Here is a 17,410-nt window from a genome sequence, read left to right on the forward strand (position 1 = left end):
CCATTGGCCTGGGATGGCGAACCGCGGCCAGCGGGAACCACGATTGGCTGAACCCATGGACGCAGCAGGTAAACAAACCGGCCCGGCCCGCCAGGGTGCTTACCCTGGTGAGCCACATGCCAAAGGTTGCCGACCTCTGGTCTTCATTCACAGGTTCACCAATTATTATTTTTTTTTGACTCCCTGACTGTCAGCATTACCCTCAGCTTCTTTATATATAGTATATATTTCTTATACATAAAGTAAGTGTCTAGCCCTTTGGGTCCTAAAGATCCTCTTTAAACTGTAAACTGATTTCTAGGATAGCAAATTTGTTCCACTAATTTTCTTTTAAAAACTATCACAGGTTATTCTTGGCCACTGCCAAGAGTGTTTGCAGAACTGGGGTCATATACTCATCCTCACGCCTCCCCCAGCAGTAGATATTACTGCAAGAAATAACACAACTATTTGTAAATAATTCCTCCACTAAAAAAATTCCATTCTGTGTTGTTTTATTCTTGTATTGCATATATCTATTCAGCACCCCACCGTGTCTTGACAGGGATAGAGCTTTATTAATAAAATGATATTATATGCCAAAATTGTTAGACAATGTTACATTCAACTCTGTGATAAAGAAAAATTAAATTGATATGCCCACATTAAGGAATAACAAACCTTTAACCTATACAATTTCTTGCACTTTCCTATAAAGCAGGTGGTACTGGCCAACATGGGGACACAATACTGGACTAGGTGGACCCTGGGTCTGATCCAGCCAGGCATTTCCTCAGTTCCTAAACAGATTAATGCCCTTATCCTGTATTTACAGCCACAATTAATATTAAGCAATGAGTAGAGCAATGTAGTGACTTGTCCAAGGTGACACAGCAGGTCAATGGCAGAACCAGGAACAAAACCCAGCTCTCCTGATATTAACCCTGTATTCTGTAAACTAGATTATGCTGCCTCCCCACAATGAGAGAGTTACAATATGGTCTTTTACATGATCACAAACCACTGGGCAATGTAACACACTGTTTGACAAATAATAAAAACAGGTATAGCTTGAGGATTATGACTATCTGAACATCCAGAAGTAAAATTCCTTTAGTCTATTAGGAATTAACAGTTTGCCTTTGAAAGGCAATTTTCTCTGGATTTGCAATAAATTCTTGGATGTAACCTATGACCTGAAGTCACAACAATGTATCCATTCTTATATACCCACTGCTCAGATGAATACCTCTGCTAGCATAATATAATAGTAAGAAACTACACTTCCCCCACAATTCTATTCCTCCTGTACTGATAATATAATATTTTGTCTTCAAATTCATCTTTATCAATCTTAAGTACACAAATGTAGCATTTTGCACTATTATTAACATATAATTCCTACAACATATATAACATCAAAATATAAACACAGCAGGCCAAGTTCAGCCCTCGGCTCCACCCAGACAGCTCACTGATTTCCATGGGCTTCTACTGTAGACAGTGGGATTGTAGCTACAGAGAGAACGTGGTCCAGTAACAAAACTCTTCAGTATTTTAAAAGTATTATTTGTTTTGCAAAGTCAAATAAATAAACAGGCATTGTTCAGAACCCAGGTCCAATCTGCTGCTATCACAGAAGTGAGTGGTAGACCTTTGATGGACTTCAGTGAGTGCAGAATTGGGCCCTCATGTTTATTCTAAGTACTGTGCTCATTTATGGTGAACTTCTTGTTTTTGAAAAAGGGCAATTTTATCAGCCAGTTAAACTGTGGTAGTGTAAAAGGGAAGTTATTTCTGCTTCAAGTTACCAAAGTATCATGGGTGATGGTCCTCAGCCTAACACAACTTTTTGGGGAGGAAAAAAGTCCAAAAGAAATACTGAAAGGAAACTGCATACAAGCTTAGATGGACAGTTGTCTAGAAAAAAAAAAAAAAGACACACACGAATACAAACTCAAAGTTCCTGAGGGGAATGCATATTATATATATATAAAGCATGTTATACTATGCATTTGGAACAGGGGTGGGCAAACTACGGCCCGCAGGCCACATTTGGCTTGCCAAGTGATTTAATCTGGCCCTCGAGCTCCCACTGGGGAGGGGGGTCTGGGGCTTGTCCCGCTCCGGTGCTCCAGCCAGGAACCGGGGCTGCTCTGCACAGCTCCGCGCAGCTCCTGGAAGCAGCGCCATGTCCCACCTCCAGCTCCTATGTTTACAGAAAGCCGGGGGGCTCCACGCACTGCCCCCACAGCTCCCATTGGCTGGGAACTGTGGCCAATGGGAGCTGCAGGGACAGCACATGCGGACGGGGAAGCGCGCAGAGCTGCCTGGCCACACCTCTGCATAGGAGCTGGGGAGGGAACATGCTACTGCTTCTGGGAGCTGCTTAAGGTAAGAGCCGCCCGGAGCCTACACCCCTGAGTCCCTCCTGTGCCCCAACCCCCTGCCCCAGCCCTGATTCCCCTCTTGCTCTTGCCCTCCGAACCCTGCGATCCCAGCCCAGAGAACCCTCTAGCACCCCCAAACCCCTCATCCCCCGCCCCACCCCAGAGCCCCCAACTCTCCCATCGCACCCTAACCCCATACATCATCCTGGACCCCCCACACACACCCTGAACTCCTCATTTCTGGTCCCACCCCAGAGCCTGCACCCCAAGCCAGAGCCCTCACCCCCGCCATGTCCCAACCCCCTGCCACAGTCCTGAGCCCTCTCCCACTCTCCGAACCGCTTGGTCCCAACCTGGAGCACCCTCCCATACCCCAAATCCCTAATCCCCAGCCCCACCGCAGAGCCTGCACCCCAGAGACCTCATCTCCCCCCCCGACCGCACCCCAACTCCCTGCCCCAGCCTGGTACCCCCTCCCGTACCGTGAACTCCTCATTTCTGGCCCCACCCCAGAGCCCGCACCCCCTCCTGCACCCCAACCCCAATACAATTTCCATACCCAGATGTGGCCCAAAAGTTTGCCCACCCCTGATTTAGAAACTTGAAACTAAAGCAATACATTTGTAAACTCTGTGCTACTGCTGAGAAGTGTCAGAAAAGGAGAGTATCTGGTATTTGGTACAAGTGTTCTCAATGATGAGGCAACTACCATATCTGCTTCTTAATATAGGAAGGAGGATATCCAAGGCAAATTGGAGTTCTTTTGTTTTGCTTTTTAAAAACAAAGCATAAGCATAGCTTTTCCCAAATAAAATTCTTATAAACTAGGTTTATGTTGCAATGTCCTTTTTAAGTCTATTTCTCTGATGGAATTTTATTAAGCATGATACAGCCCAAAGTTAAAGATAGAAAGTTATGGCAAATATGCAACATTAAAAATACATTGTCTTCTAGTGGCAAGTAAAATAGGGCCTCATAAAGTTTCCACTGCATCCCAGTAGGGAGTTAAAGGTCACTGCTAACTCGAAGTTAAAAACAATGGGAAGTAGAGGATGTCATTCTTTTATATTTGCCCAGTGATTCTGTGTTTTCTTTGTACAAATTTATTTAGGAAACTGGGAAATCTAACAAACAATGAAGTGATTTCAAGGCTGCCTTGTTCCTCCCACACCCATCAGAAATCGGTTCATTCCACTTTATAAAATGTTTAATGTATAAAGAAAAATATTTGAACTTTCCAAGTACATAAAATGCAAGTTTTCCAGGAAACTTTAAAATGAAAGTGATAATTATTTTGTTTGTACTAAAAGAGTAAATTCCCCTCCTTATTAACCAAAGAACAGACAATAAAACTCAACTTAAATCAAAGCAGCTTAAAGTTATCAATTTATATATAGCTCAAAATACCAATAAAACAAAAAACTTACTTGAAATGTAAAACTGATAAATTCATACAGGAATGAAAACACATCTGAACAACTGGATGATTGCTATTAAGTCAGCAAAAATGTGTCACCCTAATTTTTAAGGGTCAAATTAAGCTGCCTCTGATGCACATGTACACATGGGAAGAGGAGCACCTAGGCAGGGTGTGGGCTTGTGGACTGTTCCCCATACCTCCATAAACTTTGAAGTTTACACTTATAATATATGGAGACATACCTATCTCACAGAACTGGAAGGGACCCTGAAAGGTCATCTAGTCCAGCCCCCTGCCTTCAATAGTAGGCCCAAATACTGATTTTGCCCCAGATCCCTAAGTGGCCCCCTCAAGGATTGAACTCACAACCCTGGGTTTAGCAGGCCAGGGCTCAAACCACTGAGCTATCCTACCCCCCAGATAGGTCCTAGGACCAGGAGGTTTATTAACTTATATGCTGCCACACTACCCTAAGATTTTTTGCCCCATGTGCTGGGGCAGTGTGAGGACCCTATAACCAAGCTCATCATGCAAGAGCTAATATTAACACTGCTTTGGTCCTCAGCTCCCACTATGTGAACAGGAGTGGAGAATGCTCTGCAGCTAACAGGAAATGCTTAGCACTTCCAACTATCAGGTCCTGCAGCAATAAAGGTGACCTGCAAAAGCAAAAATAGGCCCTCAACAGCTGAAAGTGAAAGTTGAGTAACTGAATGGGGAAAAGATTTTTACTCAGAGTGTTTAAAAAATAACTTCATTTATTTTTGTTAACACCCATTTAATTTCAATCAGTGACATTTTGAAGAAAAAAAAATCTGTGTTATAGATTCAGTACCTCTACCCCCTTCCACTAAAATATGAGCTTAAACAAGCCATGCTCCAAGACACCCAGGAGCGCCTTCAATAAAAGTAGGGGAAAAGAAAGCTTCCTGATATTTCTAAAGAACAAACCAAGCAAATTCTCACACATGAAAAAAGGGCACAAATCCAATTTAGGGGACAAGAATCTTTTGCAGTTCAACTTTCTCACATGTACACAAGAAACCAAAATCCAAATTCAGGGTCTAATGACAGCCATTAAAATTAATGGGCCTGACCCTATTGACGTCAGTTACAGAACTCTCATTGGCTTTGGTGGGAACAGGATCAGGCCCAATAGGAGCTGAGTAGCTAAAACTCCACAAAGGGTCTTTAAGATGTAGCAGCTAATAAACAAAAATTGGCCACAATGTAATTAACTAAAACAAATTAATATTTCCTCTGGGCCCAGTCCAACACTGAGATCTTCCAGTGCATCCCTTGGGTCCACACATGGAAGATCAGGGGTTCTGTTGTTTTTTAAATTGGCAACATCATTTTATCCCAAATGCTGCCTTTAAATCTTGATAATCCTACAAAAATGTGTTCCAAAATATTTTGCTTTGTTAAGGGCAGCTCATCACATTGTCAGTTTTTAGATGTTGAAAAGGTACCAATACACAGACAGACAATGTTAAAAACATTATTTAAAAAGAAGAATTTCAAATTAATTTGTAAACCACACTGAAATGGGAGAATAATGAGCATGATGTAATTTCAATGAATTAAAAAAGTCACTTTCTAACACTCTTCCTTTCTCCAGAAAGGCATACATACATGTGGAAGCTGCAACTACTGGTTTATAAAACACTAAACTTTTATGGAATGTTAAGTGACATATTTACAGATTTTACAAGGAAGAGGAGAAAAGGGCCTGGGAGTTTGATTCAGGGTCAACAGTTCAGCCCACAGCAGAAGGGGATGAGCTGGAAGAATGCAGACATCAGAGACTTCACTGTTTAATTTCATCCCCTACTGTAATGACCCTATCAACATAATTTACTGTGCTTTCAGGCGGGCATTTTCAAAAGGATCCTAAGGAAGTTAGGTGCCCAAATATCACTGAAAGTCAAGGGGATTTGGGTGTATAACCTCTTTGGGTGCCTTTATGGAAAAAAAAAAATCACAGCCTTTCAAGTTCAGTATGCATCTTGTCACCCTCACCAGTTTCAGTTATGGTTAAACCATGATATCTAATTATTTTACACCAGAGAGAGTTACATACAGAAGGTCATAGAGGCAAATTAATCCCCGGTCAAACTCCATTAAAGTTATGGATGAATCTGGCCTATAAAGCACTGAATGCAATTCATACAGAAAATTCGAAGTTGGACAGATAACAAGCAATCACATTTAATGAACACTCTTCTAAACTTTACTATCAACCTTTTAACTCCACCGATATTTAGCAAATATGTTTGCAATTTGACTCTATTAAGTACATAGTACTAGATCACCTTCAAAAAAGGTGGGATGGGGTGAGAGGGACATACAGACTGATGCCTTATGAAAAATTTCTATGAAATAATTCTGTTTAGAAATCAATCTGCTCATCTATCATATTTGCTTTAGGTTTCTTCCATTATTCTTTGGATGCAAATAAGGGCTTTATGTTTCTCTAGTCATCATGTTTATTTCCGAAAAGTGCAGGATCCAGGGACTTACTTATTGTTGTTAATGGGGCCAATTATAGAGTCCTTACTCAGGCAAATAGTCCTTAGCACTGAAGAAACGGCCCCTTCTCCTCCCTGCCCCCAGCTGCACAATACTTTAGAAGTGTAAAGTATTATTATTATACTCCTGTTCGGAATATCATAAAAATTGCAGTCAGTAATGCTGTAAGGTTCTGACTTTGTTTCTGAATATGGATAATTACTTGAACAAGAAGAATGGATATTAAAAACATAAGCAACATATGGAAGCAAAATGGTTTCTAAATAGAATAGCTTCAAATGAGCTATGAGCGACATTTAAAAAAAATATTTGGTTACATAAAAAGCTGGAAACAATATGCCCTTCATAGTCATACTGTTTATAAGCTTTTTCTTATTTAGAGTGTGCAATAGTGTTGTCATTGAACATGATCCAGGAGCAAGAATCTACATCTGGTAGGACTGTTTCACAGCAATGATCATTATTTACTACTTGTGTTATCACTTCACATTTTAAAAACTGAACTGTTGACACCTTAAATACTAAGGAGACCGGTGCCTTGAACTGTAATTTCATACCATCCAATACTGGGGAGCGAGGGAGGGAGAGAGAGGGAAAGATACTATATAATTAACTTTCTGATGAATTTGGGGTTTGGGGCAAGGTTAAAAAACAGTGTGAGCAAGTGTATTATATCACGAGGATGTTTCTTACTGTGGATTTATCCAAATATGTTTACACATCCCTCTGTTAACTAAGATTTTAAGATAACAACAGGCACAGTGTGTTAAGCAAAATGACATACTGCAAAGAGAATGGAAATAAATATTTATTTTCAAGACTTTCCACATCAACACACACAGGTGTAAGGAGAGAAAGAGCTAAGAAGCTTTCCACAAAGCCTGAAACTGGCAGGAGACTGACACAGAAAGTTCCAGCCAGAGAGGATGAGGGACATGGCTGCAGAAGGCAGAGAGAAAAGAGTGTTTCACTTCTGTCAGTAAGGTATAAGCTGAAAAGAATCATTATGGAGTTAACATTATCCACTCCAAACATTCGAGGCCAAATCCAGCTTGCCTCCGCCACACAAGAAGCTGCACTGAAGTTCAGAGATGCAATTCTTGTATGTTCCTATTCTATGTCAAACTCCTACTGACTTCAGCAAGAGCAGGACTGAGACCTATGCAAGGATTGGGAGTAGTAGTTCCATTGGCTAGTCTGAATGATTTAAAAAAAAAAAAAAAAAGCTCATGATATGCTCCCAGCAGAGCAATTTATACATTGTGAGTGGCCTCAGGACTGCTCTTTGAATTGATTCACTTCTACCTTCTATTCAAACCAAAATCAAATCAAATCATAGCGATCTAAAGAAACACTTTGATTTCAGCATGCAAGGCTGAAGTAAAATTGAACATACCTCTCAACGCATCAAAGGCCTAGTTATTTAAGTTTGCTTCATATCAACTCAAAGGGAATCTACAGTCCACGGGCAAAGAAAGGGTTTGTCCTTTGCAACAACAGAATCAAAAGGCAGCCTGGGAGTCTGGCAGCTGCAGGGAGCGAGAAAGGTTAGAGTGTCTCAGCGTGGGAAGGATCATCTCAGTGGGAGCAAGGATCTCTATACAGGAGGGCTGATGTCAGTGGAAGTGGGAGGGAAATGACGGTGAGGAGGGTTGTCATGGGAATGATTGAGAACTGGCTTTGGAAGGAGCAGAGAGGAATCAGAAGAGAGTTGGATGGCCTCAGTGGGAGTGAGGACACTACATGTGGGAGTTTCAAAGAGAGGGAGAGCCCACCATGTGTTCCCAGGGTAGGGAATGCCCAGCCCAAGCAGGGCAGGAGAGCATGGTAGTCTCCATCATGTGTGATTAAATACGTACAGATTATATCTGATTAAATGAGAAAGTCAGTGTACATTGTAGTATTACAGAGCCATTAATTTATAGACTATTATAGATGTTATTTCATTTTGGTTAACTACCCAGGAAAGGACAGTTCAACAGGTTTTGAACTAAGAATGCTTACTGTTTCTAAAGCCTTGGATTTCATCTGCTGGTCCCCAACCAGCAGATAAAATCAAACAGCCTTTTACAACGTGACCTGCTTTTACCTTAAAATATCAGAGCCTTTGGTTTACTGCCCACTCCCCAAACACACCCCTTGGTGTGTGTATATCGTTGAAAATACACCTTGTCAAGGGCCATACAAGAAAAAGAAAATATTACACAAGTAAATTAACTGTGGCATGAAATACAGAGTGAATGCATGAGAGCATGGTGAAGTACAAGGGTTCATTGACATGATGTTGGGACAGCATATTGCTCACAAAGAGCAATGCCATGAGCAAGCTATGCAAGTCATTCTACACAAGTGCCAATTAAACATTTACACCATATCAACATTTGCTCTGCTTATGCCACATTTTTAACTAAGCAAATATATTAATGTTTTAGACAGGGTTTTTTTTTTTTAAAACATATGGATTTTTTAAAAATCCTCCTTTCTGTAAAGCCAGGTATTTTAGTACCGTGAGTCCAATTATATAAAGTTCTGAGGGAGAGAAAAAAATATAGTTGGTACATTTAAAATATACATACAAGTATCAGAGCCTTAAAGTCCAAGATCTTGGGACCTTTTGGGGCTAAAAGCAAGTGCTGTCCCATTGGTAGCCTGGGAATCTGTGCTTTATCAGTATTCGATAAAGCTCCATTTGCTAGTTTGGATGGGTTGTGTGATAATCAGACCTTAAACTTGTCACTGTTCCAGGGCTAAATATGGCAGAGCCTGCCCAAAGACCAATGTAAGTTTGGATTGAAAATTCTATATTTGGGGGGCAAAAAGGAAACATTTTTGTGGCAGGTTCATTTTTTGAAGATGTGACACATTTGAAGCGGCTCAGAGATTAGTAGTGTTAGAACATCTCATGGGAGAACTGATTAATGGGGACACCAAATGCTATTTATGATATGATTTCTTGGCTTGTTACATGGATATCACCACAGCCATTTATGCCAGATATAGATATTGCTACATACGTGTATGCCTACATACACTACACAAACTCTTCTGCAAGATTACTTTGGAAAAGGTTTGATTTTTTTCCTTCTTAAGAAAGAAATGTTAATCTTTGTAGACATATTTCATGGATGATGGGAGTCATAAAATACAGTGGGAAGATATTTTACATTTAGTGATTCCCTGCCATCCGATCATAATGGGTATCGGACAACACTCTAAAATAGATACAGAATAAATCTCAGGATCAGCTAGCAGGAGAGAGAGAACGAGAGAGTCTTCTTTTACATCTTGGATTTGGTTGGTTTTTTGTATGGTGCTTTTTTACTTGAAAATCTTACGTATTATAACTAACATATTGGTCCAAGGAAACGTTTCTACAAACGCTAGTGAAAACAGGTGATGCACACACAGTGGGCCAAATTTTGTTCTTATGTGTAACTGTGGCTTTCCTGACTTCCATATGTAACAGAGGAGAGTTTGGCCCAGGTGTGAATATTGCTGAGAGACAGAGAAAAAATGTCACTCAGGCAGGTAACTGTGCTATACACACAAATCAGAGGTGTTCCAACTACTGTATCACATGATAATCATTGGCTCAACCTCATGAGGTGCTGACCATGTTCTGCACAGTGCTGAGTGCCACTGAAGGTATCCAAGCACTTCAGAGAAGGTTCTCAGCCCTTTGCAAATGTTTAATGATTTGTGGTACCAAGCTCATTTCCACAGTTCCTCCTCGGACCAGAGTCCTACTAACTTCAAAGTTGTATCATTGTATGACCTTGCATCAAATCCTGCTCCCAACCTCCCACTGGCTTCAATGGAAGCAGGACTGGGCCCCTTAGTCTCAATTTTCCTGTGCTCCATTTCTTTGTAAAAGAACTTTACTGTATCACTGAGAGTGGGTGACACACCAATAGTACAATTCAGTTTTATACACAACACAATTTCAGTGACAACATAGTTGTAAACTAACATAGTAAGGATAGTAAATGTGATAACAATATACAGGCTAATAATAACAGCAGAGAAAGTACAGTTCTATGCTGTTTTACATATCTGAAGGATAGCACAGGATTTTAAACAAGAAAGCCAGGAGGTGGAGAGGTGAAATCACATTTAGTATTACATTGATCTTGCAAAAACCCCACTCCCATTAAGGAAAAACAATCATTTTGCAGCAGTGTTGTCAGCGGGAACCTACCATCACAGCTATGAAATACGACTTTTTGTGAAAAAAACCTAGACAATTACCGGCAAGATTAGAGTATGAACGTGAACTAAGATCAACTGCATGTCTAGCTGAGTTACCTCTGATGTCCCTGTCCCACTAACAAGCAAGCATCCTGAAAATAAAAAAATAAATAAACTGTTTTCTTCTTCCCTGGATTCTCTGAAAATATATATTATTTAACAGAGTAAACACATAGAAGACTAAGGCATCTTTACACGCGAATGTTATATGATTTTCTTGTTTAAAATGCTGTGAGATCCTTCAAGGATATACTTGAAAATCAGAAAAAATAAATAAAAGCTACCCAAACAAATCTCAGAGATCTGATGACAACATAAATAACCTGTATTTCTTTATTGTAGTTTCCATGATTCCATCAGCATACCTTGGTGTGTATGCAGTCTTATAGCTCAGTTTCTTGTGTCTTATTTAGAACACAAATACAAATATTAATCTGGCAAATAATTGCTCTAGTTATTCATCCTATTACCTACATAGTTTCTTCTTGCATCCCACATTTTTTCAACTCTATGAAGTGACATTGTTATATTTGGGGGCAAGTAATTTAAGAGAATCACCCACACCACAGAAACAATTTGTTGTCGTTCACAATCAATAACGTAGACACGTTCTTAATACAGATTGCAAAAGGTTCAGAAAACTGTACAAATGATTAGAGGTATTGTAAGCTGCAAAATGTTGTGACCCTTTGTTAGTTCCTTTCTGTAGGTCATACCTATGTCTTATATTTACAGCATGTGTATCTCTTAACAGATATCACGGTAAGCCAGGGATCAGCCATGTTATATAATAGCTCCTGTGCATCCATAACTTGTCTTTTCATTTGTACTTATTTATTTCTACAAAATGCAGAATGCTTCAAAAAACTGAGAAAACACTCAACCACAAAAACTATATTATTAACTTAACAAATATAGGCCACTCACAGAAAGTAAATATAAATGCAATTCTTCAGTGCTCCTAACTTATTTTAAAAATCACAAATTCTTTCAGTATGTGCCTTTCTGTGAGGCACACTGGGATTATGCTATATGTACATATACACACACTAATACTCTACAAAATAGCTTGTCTAGAAAAGCAAGCAAAGTCAACAAGTGGTTAATGTAAATCAGAACCCTATCCAAAAATTCCTGTTCCAGCTTTCTGATGGGAAGAAAGGGTTTAAAGTGACCGGCCCATTTACCAGATAGTTCTATATGGCATTGGTATTTTGCGCCCCAAAAGGCAAGCACAAATAGCAATATTTGATAAGTCAATAACAGATGTAAATACATGTTAGTTGCAGTGCAGGCTCACACAAGCCTTGTCCCACCATAGAAATCTCTGCTGCTGAATGCAGAGGGCCTATCTGCTTGCCTTGATCTAATGATTGACAATGACATTTAAACAGCTCTCCTTTTCCACTACACCAAAAACTCTTCCCATGGAATGAAGAAACAGGTTTGGGAACATCGACAAAGTAGTTTCATGAGACTGATTAGTTTATAAACTGACTAACTGCTATTAAAGCTTTCCCACAATCAGCTTTCGCACTCAGATAGCCTCCTTGGGTCAAATCACTGGAGCCAACTCCTGTTCTGAGAGAAATAGTGCTTATATGTCTAGCACTTTTTTTACCTTCAAGCTGGATCTGCTGGTCTGGGTGTCTGGCTCCATGCTCTGGCTGTTCTCCCTCTTGTCTTTCTTAGAGGAATTAGTCCTCACCTTATAAGTGGATGTGTTGGAGGATTTAATGAATAATCCCGGGACAGAGTTGCCTTGCTGTTGCTGAGACATGGTTGTGTTGGTCTGGTGAGGGGAATTGGACTCCTCAGACTCTTTGCTACTGTGATAAACCACCCTGCTGTCAGAGATGTGGATGCTTGGAGCACAGCCCATGCTTTGTGACCACTTTGGGACTATTTCTAAAAAAAATTTCCCCTCCTTCCAGTGGGTCTTGTCCCTTTGATTATTATTATAACTGTTTTGTTTGTTTTTTAACAGGTTGAATCTCCTTCCTGCTTCTCCGCTACGCTCGGGAGCATTGTCATCGGTCCTTTCTACACCCCCAGGAACGTGTGTTCTCTTCCTCCTCCAGGAAACCGGGATCCGCGGCGCGCAAGATCAGCAGCGGGGCGGGGAGGGGGTTCAGGAGCTGGCCGAGTTCATGCTTTCACCGGTTCTCTCTTGCAAATGAAGCCATCTCCAAATCGCGGTAGGATTTTCGGTCAGCCCGGGCAAAGGGACGGGGGGGGAGGCAGCCACACCAGCGTCTCCTCGGACTAAGCGCTCAGCGCCCTGAACATTGGACCATTTCCCTCTCCGCACTAGCCCACGGAACCGAATATTTTCCACTGGGGTTTGCAACGTGTTACAAATTAACCCTGGGGGCCGGGGGGGGAGGTCTCCCCCCACACACCTTGTCTCCCACAGCCCTCACCGGGCGCTGCGTGTCGATTTATCCCGCTCACCGAGATCAAGACCCGATCCTGTTCGTTGCCTTGAGCCTTTTTTTTTTTTGGAGGGGGGGGAATCAAACCCCCCCTCCTCTCCCGAGCTAGAGGGTGTTCCTCGATCACGCTCCCGTCCGATTCATGTTCCTCTCCGTCCTCCTCCGGCCCCGCCGCCGCCGCGCAGGCTGGCTATTGACATTCACGGGCTAGCCTCCTCTCGGCAAGGGCTTCGGAAGGCAGAGTCCCCCCTTCGGGAACAGGGGGGTTCTTCTAGCCAGCAGAACACTCCATGCCGCGGGGCGAGCCAGCCAGCGCTCCCGGCTGCACTGCACCAGCCTGGCAAGGGGCGGCTGGGTGGGAGGCACGGGGGAAGCAAGCTCAGAGGTTGACTCGGGGAAGGGGGGGGGGTGGGCAACCATAAGAGCAACCCTAACAAAAATACTGCATAACTCGGAGGGGGGCTGCTGAGATCCAGAGGAGGAGCCGGCTCAGCTGGCGGAGGCATCAAAGGGCCTCCTCCATGTTTTGTGGTCACAGAAAAGATGCAAAACGTTGCACACACATTAGAAAAAAAATTATCCTAGCGTCCCATCTCCGCGGCATGCATTAAAATGGCGAGCGGTTTAATTCCCAGGCATTCGCTCTCCCTGCAGCTGAGGCTGGGCAGGAGGGATGCCTCTCCGCGGCGTCTCCTTTCCTTGCTCCGTGCCTGTGGATGCTGGTCTTATTGATGCTTCTCAGCAGCAAACTCCCCCCAACCCGCCTTGCCTGCCCCCCTGCGCTCCAAAGCTGCCCGCTTGCGAGGCTTCCCCTTGCAATTCTGCCCCGGTGTTTGACAGCGGCGGCGGCGCGACGGAGCCAATACAAGCACCCGCCAGCGGTGACCTCCAGCCTTTATTGGCGTCAATGCAAATGAGCCGGCGAGGGCCAATCTGCGGCGGCCCGGCCGGAGCCAGGCGGCCCCGCGCGAGGGAGCGAATTTCAAACTGCTCCCGTCGCCGCCGGGCCCCTGCGCACCCACCGCGGGCTGGTCCCACTAGCGCACGCAGCGCGCTCGGGGCTGGCCCCCGGCTCTGCACGCCAGCGCCAGTGCACCGAGCAGGGGTGTCTCCACGGGGAAGCTGGGGCGCCACCTGGCGCGAGCCCCTTTGAGGGCTAAAGTAAGGGGAGCCCACCATACTGGCCCTGGCATTGGCCCATTGGTTGCAGCACCTGTGGTGGCTGGGAGCTAGGATTGGCCAGGGCCGCCCAGAGGGTGGGGGCAAGAGGGGCAATTTGCCCCAGGCCCCGAGCCCCACAGGGGCCCCAACCAGAGTTTTTCGGAGCCCCTGGAGCGGGGTCCTTCACTCGCTCCGGGGGGCCCCAGAAAACTCTTGCGGGGCCGGGCCCAGGAGCTTCTTCGCTCCCGGTCTTCGCCGGCGGAGGGTCCTTCCTCTCCGGGGCGGAAGGACCCCCCGCTGGCGAATTACCGCCGAAGACGGAGCGGGACCCGCCGCCGAAGTTCAGCTCGGTCTTCGGCGGTAATTCGGCAGCGGGGGGCCCTTCCGTTCCGGGACCCGCCACCGAAGTGCCCCAAAGACCCGCGGCGGGAGCCCCCCTCCGCCGAATTACCGCCGAAGACCGGGCTGCACTTCGGCAGTGGGTCCCGCTTCGGCGGTAATTGGGCAGCGGGGGGGCCCCCGCCGCGGGTCTTCGGGGCACTTCGGCGGCGGGTCCCGGAACGGAAGGGCCCCCCACTGCCGAAGATCCCGGGCCCCCGGAATCCTCTGGGCGGCCCTGGGACTGGCTCCATTTCCAGATTTGCATCTGTCTGCCCATCCCCAGGCGTCACCGAGCTGAGCCTCAATCTCCTCATCTGTAAAGTGGGGGTGGTGATGATACTCACCTACCCCAAATGGGGGGTTGTTTGGTTCACGATCCTAACCTAAGGCAGGGCTTTTCAACCTTTTTTCATTTGCAGACCCTTAAACATTTTCAAATGATGGCATGGACCGCTTTGGAAATCTTAGACATAGTCCGTGTCCCCTCTGGGGTCCGTGGCTCACAGATTGAAAACCACTGTCCATCGCAGCTCCCACTGGCGGTTCGCTGCTCCGGGCCAATGGGGGCAGCGGGAAGCCACGCCCAGTACATCCCTCGGCCCATGCTGCTTCCAGCAGCTCCCATTGGCCTGGATCAGCGAAACACAGCCAGTGGGAACAGCGATCGGCCGAACCTGCGGAGGTGGTAGGTAAACAAACTGGTCCAGACCGCCAGGGTAGAGGTTGCCGACCCCTGTGCTAGGTAAATCACAAGGAGCATTGTGGTGAACACACCACCACCCCTACAGAAGCTGCTCTGTTATATACATTATTCTCTGCACCTGCTCTAATGTGCAGTTTTATTTTGTCAAGCTGAGAGTCCTTGATTTAAAAACAGTTTTGTTTGTTAATTGAGATTTCAGAGGTCTCATTAAAACACACTAAAATCCTTAAGTAGCAACGGGGGGGATTCTTTAAACTAATCTGCCAAATAAGCGAGACCTGGCCCAGGTCTGCTCCCTTCATTATGGAGTGTGGGTAAGTTGAGGTTTTGTACTTGAAGGGATTCCGCCTCCATATTGTGTATGAAGAATACGACATATCCTTCCCCAAATTGCAGCACTTATGCTGCATACAGAATTTTCTGAGAATTTAAAGCTAGTTGTTAGTTTAAAAATGGGTCCTTTTGAAATGTAGCACCGTGTCATATCTTTTTATGTCTTGAATAATCTCAGTAAGGAACTAAGACTCTTCAAACTTTCCAGATAATTAACTCACTGAAGTCTCATGCACAGGGTACATTTGAAAAAATTACCTTAAAATAAAGCTCATGTTAATGACTATTGTAACTAGTAACTATGATCAAGGAGAGGGCCAGTAGCTTAGGTCATTGACTTGACCGAACTGAAGCCCTGGTGACAGTAGAAATAACTCAATCTACACTTTAACTCTACAGCTAATTTGCATGTTTCAGTTCTATTGGTTATAATGAGTCAGTGCCTGAAGATGGACTCATGTCAAGAGTTCTCATTGTTACATTGCTTAGCTCAATTGACTGTCACTGCTCCTCAAAGGTTTTATGGCCACAAGCTCTCTTGGGCATCAGTATTTGAAAGGCTCCACTGCACACCAAATACAGCACTGCCACGGGAGCTGAGTCAGGAGCACACAAGGAGCCCTTAAAGCATAGGTGTTAACTCAGGGACTAAACTCTCTATCCCAGTTCTTCCATTTCTATAGCATTTGTCTTCCTAAGAGCTCTCTTCCCCCAAGACTTCCTCTGAGGACCACCACAACTTGCTTCCCTCTGCCCCTTCCACTCCTTCCCTGCCTTGTAGTGGTAATGAATTGGCGGGGGGAGAAGAGGAATAGCATCTTTAAAGAACAATAATCTAATCTAGAACCTAGATACTAGTATGCACTAATCATAATTGTATAATCATCACATGGCATCACTATAGAGCAGAGTTGAGCTTGTTTGGATGCCTTAACTATGAATTTCCATACCCCTGAAATGTTTGGATTTCTTTTAACCTTAATTCTGAATTTCTTGGATTTGTAATGCTTGGTTTGGGGATAATTACAACATCCCTGTAATGTTTTATACCTTTAACTAGACTATATTTACAATATATACTTTCAGCCTTAACTTTATCTTAATGTTAGCTTCTGTCTGCGAACATCTGTTAGTGGTGGGAGGGCTCTATGAAGTAGGCAATGAATGCAAGAGCACCAACGTCATGCATTTAAGCATATTTTAAAATGTTGCAGTAACTTTAGATGTTTGTACTATTCTATGTTATAGACAACGTCAACTGCTTAAATGCTCTTTATCAAATAATAGATGTAACTAAATACAAAAAAGAAGTGTTATCTGAGTGTAATGCAAACTTCTAAGAATTCTCTTAAGATCACAGATGTTCAACTAATCTGGTACCAATGTGTGAATTGTGACAGTACAAATGCTAGACAGTTTTAGAACACACTACAAACGCTTGAAAGCAACTGTCTCTAATGCAGAGTATTAAGTGTCAGCACAGCCAATACCCACTACCTAAAAGTTATTTAACCAACAACGAACACTTCAGACACAGAAAAAAGAACCTACAGCTACCCCCAAAACTTTGTCAATGCGGCGTTAAGGGCACTGAGCTCAGCTACGCTCAAACCTCTGTAAACAAGAAACTGAGAAGTAGGGTAATACAAACAAACTTCTGAAAACCAGGAAATATGGAGTTGAAAGACGCATCACCCCCCACAACACACCCTTAACTCTGACCTCTTCAAGTGATACCCCAACACACCGATAATATACAGACGAGCACTCTGCCCTTACAGATACTACAGAACACTGTGAACCAAGCAGATTAGCACTGTCAGACAAA

The 17,410-nt window shown here is 43.7% G+C and overlaps 1 protein-coding gene across 1 annotated transcript in view; it reads right to left on the reverse strand.

Annotated features, from left to right (window-relative positions):
• The window catches only part of PDE8A (phosphodiesterase 8A), a 206,053-nt gene extending 192,259 nt beyond the window's left edge, over positions 1–13,794 (reverse strand). The window contains exon 1 of the mRNA XM_044980092.1: positions 12,191–13,794. Within this exon, the coding sequence (XP_044836027.1) occupies positions 12,191–12,451 (261 nt within the window). The 5' untranslated portion in view covers positions 12,452–13,794. The remainder of the gene's footprint in view (positions 1–12,190) is intronic.
• Positions 13,795–17,410: the final 3,616 nt, after the last annotated feature.

Source organism: Mauremys mutica, chromosome 11 (genome assembly GCF_020497125.1).
Source record: "Mauremys mutica isolate MM-2020 ecotype Southern chromosome 11, ASM2049712v1, whole genome shotgun sequence".
Lineage (NCBI taxonomy): Eukaryota > Metazoa > Chordata > Testudines > Geoemydidae > Mauremys > Mauremys mutica.